Below are 12,627 nucleotides of genomic sequence, written 5' to 3' on the forward strand. Positions count from 1 at the left end.
GATTATGCAGGGACTTTCGTAATTTTATTTAATCAACAATTAGATTGACGTTTGAGTCAGAAAGTGATTCAGCTTGCTTTTTTAGAGCTGTGTGGGTTCTGCATGACCAGTGAGACACCAAGCCTGCATATTTATTTCAGGAAGGAGAGAAGGTAGCAGGTTCTGTGTGGCTGGAGCAGGACTGCTGGGTAAGAAAGGATAGTCCTATCCAGTATACTTGGCAGTTTTCCATACTCACTTATCAAGACAAACTTGTGCAGCTACTGAAAATTTAACTACACCAAACTGCTTTTTTTGTGCTTCTGACTGCTTTTGTCTCCCTAAAGATGGAGTCCAGCATGTACCTATTGTCCATATCAACGTGTCTCAAGACCAGCATATTTCACTTCATAAGACTTAATGCTTTATGAATTTCTGTTTGCTGTAGACAAGATTTAAAATGTTACCCCCACTCCCAGCTTCTGCTTCTGAAGGCAGGAATTTAAAAACTATCTCTGCACTCTACCTGGAAAGTTGCCTGAGCACTGGAGTTGAATTCAATAGCTACTCAAGATTCCATAAGTGGGAATACACTCTGTGCTTTGTGTTGTTATCAGAAAGCCTTTACTACTGTAGAATATAAAAGCCTGATTAAGTTGTGGGGAAGAAGGAAGTGAGGTGCTATAAGTTGTTCATACAGAATCATTTGTAGAGGATTTTATGTCAGCTATAATACTCAAGTGGGTGCTAGCGGAATATAAATCTCCTTATCAGAATAAGAGAACTTTTTGTTAAGAGACCTTATTATTGCACTAGCAGTTGAGGTTAAGTTAGTATATCTACTCTAGCCTCATAGTTTTCACTTGTTAATGAAAACCTTCTATCATTTAAACTGAAATTTTCTTCTCTGTCCTTACTGAAACATGGTTTGTGTGGGGCTCTTTACTCTGGTCTTACTATGTAGAGGAATGTGCTTTCAGCTGAAGTGTTTCACTTCCATTTTCTCAATCTCACTGATTAAAATTGGAAAGTAATCTTTAAATAGATATTTTTTCACCATTTTTTACAGCTTGTAAAAAAAAAATCCACTTTTGTTTGGTTTTTTTGGCATTCTTTGCAATCTGAAGGTTTACTGTTTCAATGTCTTGATGCTATCTTTCCATCCTTCTAATAGCTTGAGTTCACCAGAGTTCCCTCAAACAATTAAGGCTTAAGACAAGTCCAACCACAGTATTTGTGTAGTTTCATGGAAAATTTCTGCAAGCTATAGTTGTTGCTGTAACTAAGAATGTGAGCTGAGACACAGGGGTACTGGAGAATGAGACCTGATTGACATGGTAGTGGATCTTTGGAGAACCAGACTGTAGAATGGCAAATCCCATGCTCTGATCCAGGGGGAGAGCTGATGCTGAGATCCAAGCAGCCACATAGTGCAAGGAAGACTCGCTCTTGTTAGGCAGAACTTCAAGTGAGAAGCTGTGTGCCTCCTGCTTTTGATCAGGAAGGTGTTTTTCAGACAGTCCCAAGGCTGAAGACTGCTGAACTAAGGTGCGGTATTTATTTGTCCAACTCTTGGTTTGGGATTATGCGCTTGTCACTGTCTTTTTCACAGGGAGGTGAAACTACTCTTAAGTACTCCCCTGTCCATTGGGTTTGTCCATGCTGCTCTTCTCAGGTGTATTGGTTTTCACTGCTTCTCTAGGAGAATAGAGAATGTCCCCTGCCCTTACCTGGTGACTAAGACACTGCCACGAGGTGGAAGCATACACTACCGCTTTTAAAATGGAGCTTAATTAATTTATGGAAGGGATTAGAGGAGAGAGGCTTGTAAGGACTGGTGTCTGTGTCCCTGGTATTGCAGGCTCAATGTTCCTAATTTGGCTTGATGTAATCTGGTGTCTGACTGGCTAACCTCGTTACACTGATACAGTGCTGCCAATCCTTAGAACCTTCCCCCCCCTTTTTTTTTTTTTACCCCTCCTCTTATGGAATAGTTGAAACTGGCAGAGAATGTGCAAGATCAGTGAAAGGCTCGAGTAATGATAGCGTGGGACTGCAAGGCTTATTACATTATGGGAGGAAGAGGACCACAGTATATATGCATTGTACTGCTAAAAATATTCCCTGTGACGTGGGACAGAAACACTAGCCACATGGTAGCTGTGACTTGTTCTGGTAACGTACTCTCTTGGGAGTATCAGAGTGCAGGATAAGGTTCCAGGTTGGTGGCAGAGACACAGAACTCAGAAACACATAGACATGACCTGTGTTACTCTGTGTGGAGCAGAGGCAGATTTGAGAGTCACAGAATTAATGAAAATGAAATGGGCAGGGATTAGAGCTGCAAGAGAAAAGGTAGGATCAGGTTCTAGTGCCTAGGAATCATGTCATATGGGATGAGGGCAGCACTCTCTCTGGAGGACTCAGGCACTGTCCTTCTGGGACATTTTGAGGAAGGCACTGCTTCGACAATGGTATGGACATATAAAAGACTATCCGAAAAAAGCTGCTGAGGATAAAAGGTGCAGGTAGTGTATAAGTGGAGAAATTAAATGCATACTGCCCAGAAGGCCTGCTTGCTACAAACTAATAAGTGTGAAGAGCAGAGGAAGAAACTTTTCAGACTGTGTTGTATCATATAAGAGGAAGACACAGAATATGGGGGGAAGTTTCCTGGTGAAGTCTGTCAGACAGACACTTTGGCCATCACTTTGGCCTTGTTTTTTCGCTCTAGGGAAGTTAATCATGCTTTAAATTTCTGGTGTTAGACATGCCTTGTGGTCATCAGGAGTGTGCCTATCTTCCCTTCTTGCTTTTATCCTAGGTCCAACACGAAAAATGCCCCTGACTGCCAGTGCCATGGACTTCTTTCAGCTCTTTGTCCCTGACAATGTACTAAAGAATATGGTGGTCCAAACCAACATGTATGCCAAGAAGTACCAGGAGAGGTTTGGTAGTGATGATGCCTGGATTGACGTCACCTTGACAGAAATGAAGGCCTTCTTAGGCTACATGATATCAACCAGCATCCACCACTGTGAATCTGTTCTCAGTATCTGGAGCAGCGGCTTCTACAGCAACAAGAGCATTGCACTTATCATGACGCAATCACGGTTTGAGAAGATCCTGAAATACTTCCACATTGTGGCCTTCCGCTCGAGCCAGACAACACATGGCCTCTACAAAATCCAGCCTTTTCTGGACTCTCTGCAGAATGGCTTTGACTCTGCTTTTAGACCTTCACAAGCCCAGGTAAGAGTTAACCTGTTGGCAGGGAACATCCAATCCCTGCGCTCTTGGTTGTCTCACTATGATGGATAGTGCAGAGCACCACTGCCTGAAGAAGAGCTGGGGCTTCACAATGTGAAGCCATGCTGTGGTGCTACCATGAAGCAAGAGAGAAAGCAGCACTGTCCTATGTGAGTGCTCATCAGTGTCTGACTGCAGCGCTGCAGTGCATGCACTAAGCATGTTTCAGTGGGAATAGTGCTCTATGAGCTGGAGCTGTTTGCTTTGTGGCCTAAACATGCCTGGAGACTTCTCAATGAGGCTGGCACTGCTACGTTTTGCTATCCTGAGGATGGGAGAGTGCAGGCTTTGCCTGTGAGGGAGAGTGGAAAGGGCAGAGCTGATGCAGCTGAACTGGAAGGAAAGCTGGTAGCTGCTCCTGCTACAGGCTGAGGATTGGATGGAGGAGCTGAGTTTGCAAGGAATGACTGTCCCTGACCTTAGCAGAAGGTGCTTGCTGTATGTTCCAGTAGCAGAGCCACCTCCTCACAACTGAGCAAGGGAAGATAAGTGGAGGGAGTGGTGAAAACCTTTTCTTAATATTCATCATACACTATTTAAACTTTGTTCCAGTATAAGTGATCTGCTTTTGGAGCTGTTGCTACTGATCATGTTCAGAAGTCTGAAAAGAAAATGGAATAAGCGTGAAATATATTACTGCTTGAAATAACTTCTCAATCAACTCTCTGTTTTCAGAATATAAATATTTCACTTAGACATTTGGGAAGGGTATTGTGCCCATGGTCCTCTTTTTCTTCCTATTTCCTTTCTGAACCATCACATTTTTGCCCACTGCACAAACTTAATGAAGCCATAGATGCATCACATCCATTAAAGTGTGCCTAAAATAAATGGGGGAGTGATTACAGCTTATTTTATAGACAATAAAAATCAAACCTGTATAACTCATGAGAACACAGCTGCCTAAAAAGCTGTTAAGGTAGAGAGGGGAGGAGCGGATGTTCTCACTAAGCCATGCCAACAAGGTATGTTTCTATTAAGACAAAACAGACAGTGAGAGACACGGTATTATTGGGATTGAGCTCTCATTAAGGTATGAAATCTAATCTTTATGGCTGCTGACTTTAGTGGGCAGAAGATAAAGGCTTCAGAAATGTGATCACTGTGTCTAATGTAAATGCTTATAATGGTGTGCTGTGGGACATGCTGTGAGTGAAAATCCATTAAAGGATAAATTTGATTTGCATGTATATCCTTTCTCCCATTCCCCGTCCTGAGCAAGGTTTGAGAACTGAATTGACAAAATCACAGCATCCTGTTTGCAGTGGCAAAGTATCTAAATCTCCACAAGCAAAATGTATGTTTGTCCTGAGCTTCGTAAGGAGATGCTGCTTAAAAAATATGGGGGAAGAACTAGAGACAGCCAGTTCTCTTACTTCCCCTTCCACTTCTCTGCTCCCGTGTCAGTGTTTACGTCAGTGAATTCTGTGCAGCATGTTTCAGTGGTATTGAGTGGAACAAAAAGCACTAAAATACAGCATCAAAAATAACCCTGTGAGAAAGAATAAGGTTTTGAATCTGTTGTTAAAAATACCCCAGTGTACCTCCAGTAGCCTACTGGGGGATGTTCCAGGCGTCCTCCTGAAAGGAGCCTTCTGTGTAACATCCTCCTGGGTGCCATCTATCAGGGCTGCACACTACCTATCTCAAGAGATGAGGACCCCATCTGCTTAGAACAGCAGGAAAGACCTCTCCCTGCAAACTGTCTTGAGTGCAGATTAGCAGACTGCAGTAAACACAAAACCCAGAATGTCAGGTCCAGTGAGAAATAATAAAAATAATTAAAAATAATAACCCAGTTGCACAGAAACAAATGGAAAAGATGAGGGGAAAGAGCCATTTAGATGGGCTTTTGGATGTGCTGCCTCTGAAAGCCCAGCTTTCTGTAATCAGAGATACCCGAAATCCCAAGTTCAAAATGGAATTGTTGCTTAAAGTACACCTGTATCTTAAACATGAAACTTTTGGTACCTGGGTGGCTTGTGTTCAAGCTTTATGCTACCATCTTGTAAGCAACATCAAGCAGCTGAATGACTTGTGTTCCTTGCTGTTGAATGCAGCAGGGCTGTTTGGGCTTGTAGGTAGACTTGTTACTGACCTTCTTCCTCTGGCAGTGTGGACTCACAGAAGTTAGGAAGATACCATGTTTAACTCACCCCTATGGACAGAGCAGAGACAATCTGCATTCAGAGGCAGTCCAACATCTGCCTTCACAGTTGTTTCTTCTATAGATTTGATCTTTTCTTTTTGGAGAGCTAGAAAAGATTCTTCAAGTGGAATTTCTATCAGAAAATGCTTACGAAGTTTTTTTCTCATCTGTGAGCCCTCGCCCCCTCCCCAAAATGTGCCTGTAAAAATAACACCACTGTTGCTATGAAAAGAAACAGGGAGAGAGAGAACTATGCCAATATACCAAAACAAAGAAAACAATCTAGTGAATTGTAATTATTTTGCTAAATATACTGAGCAAACAAAAGAAAATAATTACGCTCCAGCTTATGAAAGAATTGAAAGCCCAGAACATTATAATTGTATATCACCAGTGCTAGCTTCAGTTTCTGAAGTAAAAAAATGGTGTTCTGACCTAGATTGGATAAAAAAATGACAGGAATATTCTCTTCATCTTATCCTTCCTCAACATCTGTATGAATAAGTGCTGCCTCTACCTGAGCAACAAGAGGTGGAGTTTTGAGTCTGTTCGTGTAATCAGTGTTGTTTCTTTGCTGCTTAGCTTGGTAGCTGTGCTGCTGCTGTCTGCAAGCCTGAAGGCAGGGAAGATGCCTTGCCTGCGCTCAGGAGGTATACTGCACCAAATTCAAGGGTACTTGCCTGCCAAGAATATACACTGAATTCCAGAAACCAGAGGAGTTCAGGGAAAATAACATCGCTGCTCAAATATCCTTCTGTGCCTGCTGAGTATTTATATGCTTGACACCAGGATGTGACTAGACAGGATTTCTGTCTTTGGCTACCTCTGACTGGTGTGGGAGGGATCAGGAGCACAGCTCCAGGTACTCTCTCCTTCCCTATCCCTCCAAAGTACCTTCTCTTTGGCATCTTGGAACTAAAGAGTTTTGCATCTGCCCAGTGAAATGTCAGCTGGAAACGTTGGCTTAAGTTCCTGTCTCTAGCTGGAGTGAAAGAGAGGTGAACTGAATCTCTTGCTCCAAGGGCATGGTGCTAAACTTTGGCTTATTACTAGGCAGCCTGTTTGTGTTTCACTCTTGGTGGTATCATAGGGTACAGCAATTTCAACATATTTCTTCCAAACAAGCTCACAGATTGGATGACAGCTTCTTTGAAAACATAGAGGGGGAAAAACAGGCTGATCAACTTGCTTTTGTGTCCTCACAAATAAAAGTTCATTTGGCATTGAGCATTTCCAAATTATAAGATCCTGCTCATGTCTTACCTCTGTATTTCAGATTTTCTGTTTTCAAAATGATTCTGTAGGAGTTGAGGGTGCTGGTTCCAAACCAGGACCGTTCTGTCTTAGGGCTTTTGTGAGTATGACACAGATACATAAATATTCAGAGAACACTGGCCAGGCACAAGATGTGGAGCAACGGAAAGACAGACTGAGGAGCAATAAGAATATTGAACAGGAAGGTAAATTTCTGATGTTCTGTAGCTCCTGACCAGTTGATCCTTTGGTGAAGCCAGATTTTAGGCACAGTTTGGCAAAAGAAAATGATGAAAATTTATTGCTATTTTTAAATTACCTAATGGTAATGGAGTGCTGTAAAAACTGAGTTTTTGTTTCTTAAAAGCATTGATTGAAGACTGAACAAATGGGCAAAGGAGCATGTAATCATGACTCCATTGGAGGTGGGAGTTAAACTTTGAATGAGGGCAAAGAGGATCCATAAAATGTGGATAGGTCAATCAAGACTTTGAAAGTGAGAAGAGAAAGAATCTTTGTGATATACTGGAGGAGAACTATCAGAGGGAATTAAAGAAAAATGATGTGGTCAGAGTGATGGCATAGGAAAATGGCTTTCCAGCAGCAGTCTCTAGGGCAGCACTAAAACTGTTGCAGGGTGGTTGTGGGCTTGGATGTGAAGTTGGCTGGGTGAGTGAGTTGTTACTCTAAAATGAGTAACATTTTAGAGCTCTTACTCAGAAAGAATGGAAAATATAGGCATTACCTGGCTGAGAAGACTTTGCAAGGAGTAGGAGGTAAAGAGTGACATTCAGATTCACTGGCCAGTGAGATCTGCAGCAGGAAGAGAGGGATGTTAGCAATGACCAAAAAAGGAGATAGTAAGGGGCTTCTTAAGGGAGAGAGATGCTCTCAAATGTAGCATAATGAAATCAGAACTGATAGCTAGATGTACAAGCAGAGATGTCAGATACCAGCAAGAGAATTTAGTTTAGACAGGAGGAGCTTTGGAGCAAAGAAGTAGAAGCGCAAGCTACTACTGCAGAAGCAGTGACTGTCTCTGTGCATACAGGTGCAGTTACCCAGAGGACTGTTTGCAGCTGGATGGTACCCACCAAAAGCCAGAGACAAGGCAAGCTGAGGGAGTTTCTCCAGGAGACGGACTGAAGAGACAGCCTGTGCTGTGGATGGCCATGGAGCTAAGGAGAAGATGAGCTGTCTCAAGGACGTGTTGGTTCATTATCTAAGTAAAAGGAGTGCAGGAATTCCAAGTACAAGACTTAGTGGTCCTGGGGCTTTGTCTACAAGCCTGTTTGGGCTGTGGTGAGGGCAAGATGGGTGGAACTTTGGCATAGCAAGAGAGTTGGAAATTATCTAAAATGGAGAAGAAAGGCACTCCTGACAATGGGCTCTCTGTTTTGTTCTGTGAATGAAAGATGTTGCGAGGTGGAGCAATTGCTGGAGTCCCATCTTGGAGTCTTGCCTCTCTGTCCCTTGGAGTGTATGTACATATTAAGGGGAAAACAAAGAGTGAAAGTTTAGCAAGTAAATCTAGCAGTGATGAGGATGACCATAAAGCAGACGGAAAAAATGAGAAACCCAGTGTGATAGCTGTGGGGAAGCAAAGCAACTGGATGAGGAGCTTCTCAGACCTAAACAGAACTGGGAATTTGAGAGAAGAAAACGGGGATGATTTGTATGAAGAAATCCACAAGATTTTCTGGCATCAAAGGAAGTCAGGAAGAGGGGAGGGCTTGGGGAGTGAGTCAAAGATGGTGAAGAGGCGGCCAGGAATATGTGTAGGAGTCAATTAAGCCTGAATGTAGATTTTTATCAAGATGAGAAGCAGGAAAGAATATGCCATGGAGGCAGTAAGCTCACTCCTGTAAAAGTGTATATTTCAGCAAGAAAGGGGAATAGGGAAGGAGCGAATATCACTTTGCATGGAGATTTGGCAAATACATGGATTTGAGATTACAGGAGGAGCAAGGAGACTGAGAATGCAGGAGACTGAACAAACTAATAGTACTGGCCAGTGGCAACAGGGCTAACTTTTGTCATAATAAAACTATGTCAGTGCCAGAAGGAAAAAAATTGCTCCCTTTGAAAACAAGATGGGGATCAGCTGTTCCACCAGCAGGCACAGCCCATAGAGCACTCTGCTTGCAAAGTTCTTTACAACTGTTGAAGGAGTGGCTGCGTATGGAGGGGTGACAAACACTTGTCTCCCCACCCTCTCTAACGGAAGCAGGAAGAGCAAGCCTTCAGGGTTTTCATTTCATTTTCCTTGCCTGTCCACATTCCTTCTTTGCAGCAACAGCAAATCTTGCCCTACTCTGTTTACATTTTTGTTCCCTCTTCACAGCCATTCAGAAGGGACTTTGGTGGAGCATTAGTCTTCTTATAGAGAAATAACTTAAATGTTCAGTACAGGGAAACAAAGGAGGGGAAGCTCTGGGTCCTAGAGGAAGGCAAGACTGAGCATGGGTAGGGAGAAGAAGAAGATGGGGAGAGGTTTTAAAAATTCAGATTTGCTTTCTAAATTTGAGGCTGACAGGCCTTACTGTGTCATAGAAGGCAGAAAGAGTGTGAAGGGTAAGCAGGATGCAGTAGAGCTGCTGTGAAGAGAGCTGATGCTGTGGTGCAGTTGAGGGAGAGAAGCTAGACAGAGGGTAAAAGATGTCCTAAAGTGATACTTACACAGCCTTTTCTTTATGCTGCTCTCCATCCTACAGCAGGGGAGATTAGTGGAACACCACTCAGTGGGATCTGGCAGGTAGAAGGCATTTCCAGAAGTGAGAAATTCTTAACTATGTATCTAACCCCATCCTAAGGGATGTGCTCCCTCTCTCTGCACCAGAGAGGCAGAAAGGCAAAAATGCTGATGAGGGCATGTTTAATATTTGCAAAATGCCGTCAGAATCCTCTGAGGTGGAAGTGGGAAATGCCCCAGGTGGCCTTTAGAAGGGAAGGGCCGTGTTATGTGTGAACCTTGAGAGAAGAAGATTTGGCTCCAGTGGGGAAGCGGGGCAGCTGCAGCTATGAAAACAAATAGCTTTGTCTGCAGCTCTCCTTTTTCACATCTGCGTTTTGGTGTATAATTTGAACATTTCACAAGAGTGCTTTCAGATGGTCCTGTGAATGTTTTATGAGTCGTTAAGAAGTGCAGTGCGTATAAATGACAGTGTGCAGCCATCAATTCGTGGGGAGGGCATGGGTGCCTATTTTGGGTTGACAATGATGTTCAACAAACATCTTGTATTCAGGAGGCCAGCAGCTGCTCATCACTGGTGCTTAACTACTTACCCTTCACATCTCTCCTGAAAGCATTTCACAGGTTTAATGCAGCTTTGTTCTCATTTCCATCACTGTGCACAGATGCGCACAAAAGCAGCGCACATGCAGGCATGGAAAGGATTGGTCTGGGGCTGAGAGCCTCTGAGCCTGTCTCCTGGAGGGATGGTCACTGGAAAAGAACGAGCTCCTTTATATATACCCATATATACATATATATGTGTGTGTGGGGGTGGGTGGGTGGGTATATATAATCCATCTGACTTAATTTACACCCCTTTACAAGGGTATGAACTATGGCCTGCTGGGACTGCTTTCCCCTCATGTATTAGGAGGGAAGCCTGGAGTTACTTGCTCTGATTTAGATGTAGATGTCTGAATTTGGTCAGCATTCATCAGCTGAGATCTTTCAACAGTTTGCAAACCTTTGCCTTTTCAAAAGTGACTTGCTAGACAACTCGCATGCCGTGCAGTGAGGGATGTGTATGTTATGAACAGCTGCAAGGAGGTACTAGTAATTTTCTATAGGTGAGTTCCACAGTGTAAAACCTAACAGTTTAGCTATTGAATTAATGAAGTGTAACAAAACTGTTAGAAGGATCGGGGAACCACTTATATTATCTGGATGCAGAATGCAGATTGCTACTTGCTCCAGTCTGCCTTGTCTTTTTCTATTCCTGCCTCTGGTGCTTTATCTTTGTCTCCTTTTGTCAAATTTTTCAGCTCCTGAGGGAAGAGAGACTTCCCTGAAGCTACCGCCACCAGGAGAGCACCACCTCTTTAAGTGGCAGCAGAAAATATCTTTTTCTCCCTTAACTTTTCCCTCTCTTTGATGTGTATTTTCCTTTACTGTAACCAAGGAATGTACTTTACAATATATTTTAGGGGATGTTTGGATGGAAGACATTCTGCCAAACAAGATGAAGCTTATGATGAAACTTGGATGCTGTTAACAATCCTTTCTCCTTGCCCCATCCCTTGCATCGTTTTGGAGGGATGTTGAACTGTAGCTGATAGTAAGAAGTGAGAGCCATGCCTTGCAGTGTTTGCAAACCACATGTAGAGCAGCTATCCACAATGGAGTGTGCTTGGCTAGGCTTTGGTTTTCGTTGGGTGGTAGCATGGAACAAAAGTGGGTTTGCTTCTTTATATAGGGTGATGTGCACAAGCACAGTGCAAGGGTTGTATTTCCTTGAAAGAAGTTAAAGCACCTTTTTTTTTCTGCAGTTGTGTATTCTTCTGTTTTTTCCCCATCTCTTTTCTTGTCAACTGCAGGTACTACATGAGCCCCTCATTGATGAGGATCCTGTTTTCATTGCTACCTGCACAGAGAGGGAGCTGCGCAAGAGGAAAAAGAGGAAATTCAGTCTCTGGGTTCGGCAGTGCTCATCCACTGGTTTCATCTGCCAGGTGGGTTTCACCTCTTCAAATGTCTTGATTCAGTTCCAGCAGGCCCTTAAATGTATTGCAGGACCAAAGATAACAGTCACTTCTCTTCATTATGTTGCCGGGGGCTACAGTCTGAATGCAGCCAGTCTCTGACTCCTGCAGATAGTAGATCCAATGGACAGTGATGACATGTTCCTGATGCTCTGTTTGCTGTATGATTTAACTGAGTGTCTGTCTCTAGTACTGTCCATCTGGCTGCCAGCCCTAAGCTAATTAAATTGAAATGCAGTTAAAAGGTCTGTGTGTTTGTACATTCTAAATTTATCTAAATGACTAGGTACTGAGACTTCTGTCATTTTTAATGAGTCAGCTTCCCTCTCTCTAAGTATAACACTGCATCTGCAATAACTAGTGATGTCCAGTGAACTAAATCAATTTTTCTTTGAGAAACATATTAATGGGGGTTCCTATTACGTATCTTTTCACACATCTACTTCTCGATCAAAGAAATAAAATTTGATGTGACTTCGAGGTGAAATGTGAGCTGGAGAGGGAGACATGCTAAAAGGCTTGTTTTTAGTGTTGTGAAGCAATGGGAAAATCTTTTCAAATTCTCGGATTGCCCAATTGCTGATTTATTTTCAGACCTCTTGAAAAATCTGGTCATTTATTTTGAAACCTAGAGGTCAGGAGGCAGATGTTTTCTGATACTTCTTTTTCCCAGGAGCTTTTGTGAAAAAAGTATATTTCAGAGTGGTGGTTGAGATGCAGGTAGCCCGTGCACATTGCTTGTTCAGGCTGAATGCATGTCAGAACTGCAGGGCCTGTGGATTTGCTACAGTTGGACATTTGCTCAGAGTAAAGTTTGGTCGGTGAATCATTACAACTGTTTGAGTAGCTGTGCAAGAAAAGAGGCTCGCTGGGAACAGGGGTTTGCATTTTCAGCAGTGCTGTTCACTCTGAGAAGAAACTTAGGATCATATATCTTCCATTCATGTTTTAAAGCAGCTGTTTTGTCTGATACAAAATGGACTCACCTTGTGAAGCATCCTTTAAAGTTTCTGCTCTCAAGGCTCTTGGAAAGTCATTTTCTATACAGAGGCAGTGTTTTTGATCGCCAAGGAGAACTCCACTAGTCCCACACACAGTTTATTACTGAAGCATATTGGGTATAGCGAGCACAAAATTTGCCCCTCTCTCTTGCCATGGACCCCCCAGCCAACTGCCACCAAACTAATGAGTCTTCAGATATGCCAGACGTTTCAGATTCTGAG

General features: G+C 42.9%; 1 protein-coding gene and 1 long non-coding RNA gene across 2 annotated transcripts in view; one reads left to right on the forward strand and one right to left on the reverse strand.

Annotated features, from left to right (window-relative positions):
- Positions 1–12,627, forward strand: part of PGBD5 (piggyBac transposable element derived 5) — a 73,234-nt gene that overhangs the window by 27,889 nt on the left and 32,718 nt on the right. The window contains exons 2-3 of the mRNA XM_027669918.1: positions 2,804–3,231; positions 11,240–11,374. Coding sequence (XP_027525719.1) covers positions 2,804–3,231; positions 11,240–11,374 — 563 coding nt within the window. The remainder of the gene's footprint in view (positions 1–2,803; positions 3,232–11,239; positions 11,375–12,627) is intronic.
- On the reverse strand, positions 3,834–6,964 carry LOC113960392. Its single transcript, XR_003532025.1, has 3 exons — positions 6,701–6,964; positions 5,260–5,446; positions 3,834–3,889 (listed from the first exon to the last, which is right to left on the reverse strand). It is a non-coding gene; the product is annotated as an uncharacterized LOC113960392 (long non-coding RNA).

This window comes from Corapipo altera, unplaced genomic scaffold, assembly GCF_003945725.1.
Source record: "Corapipo altera isolate COAL_440 unplaced genomic scaffold, ASM394572v1 2b, whole genome shotgun sequence".
Lineage (NCBI taxonomy): Eukaryota > Metazoa > Chordata > Aves > Passeriformes > Pipridae > Corapipo > Corapipo altera.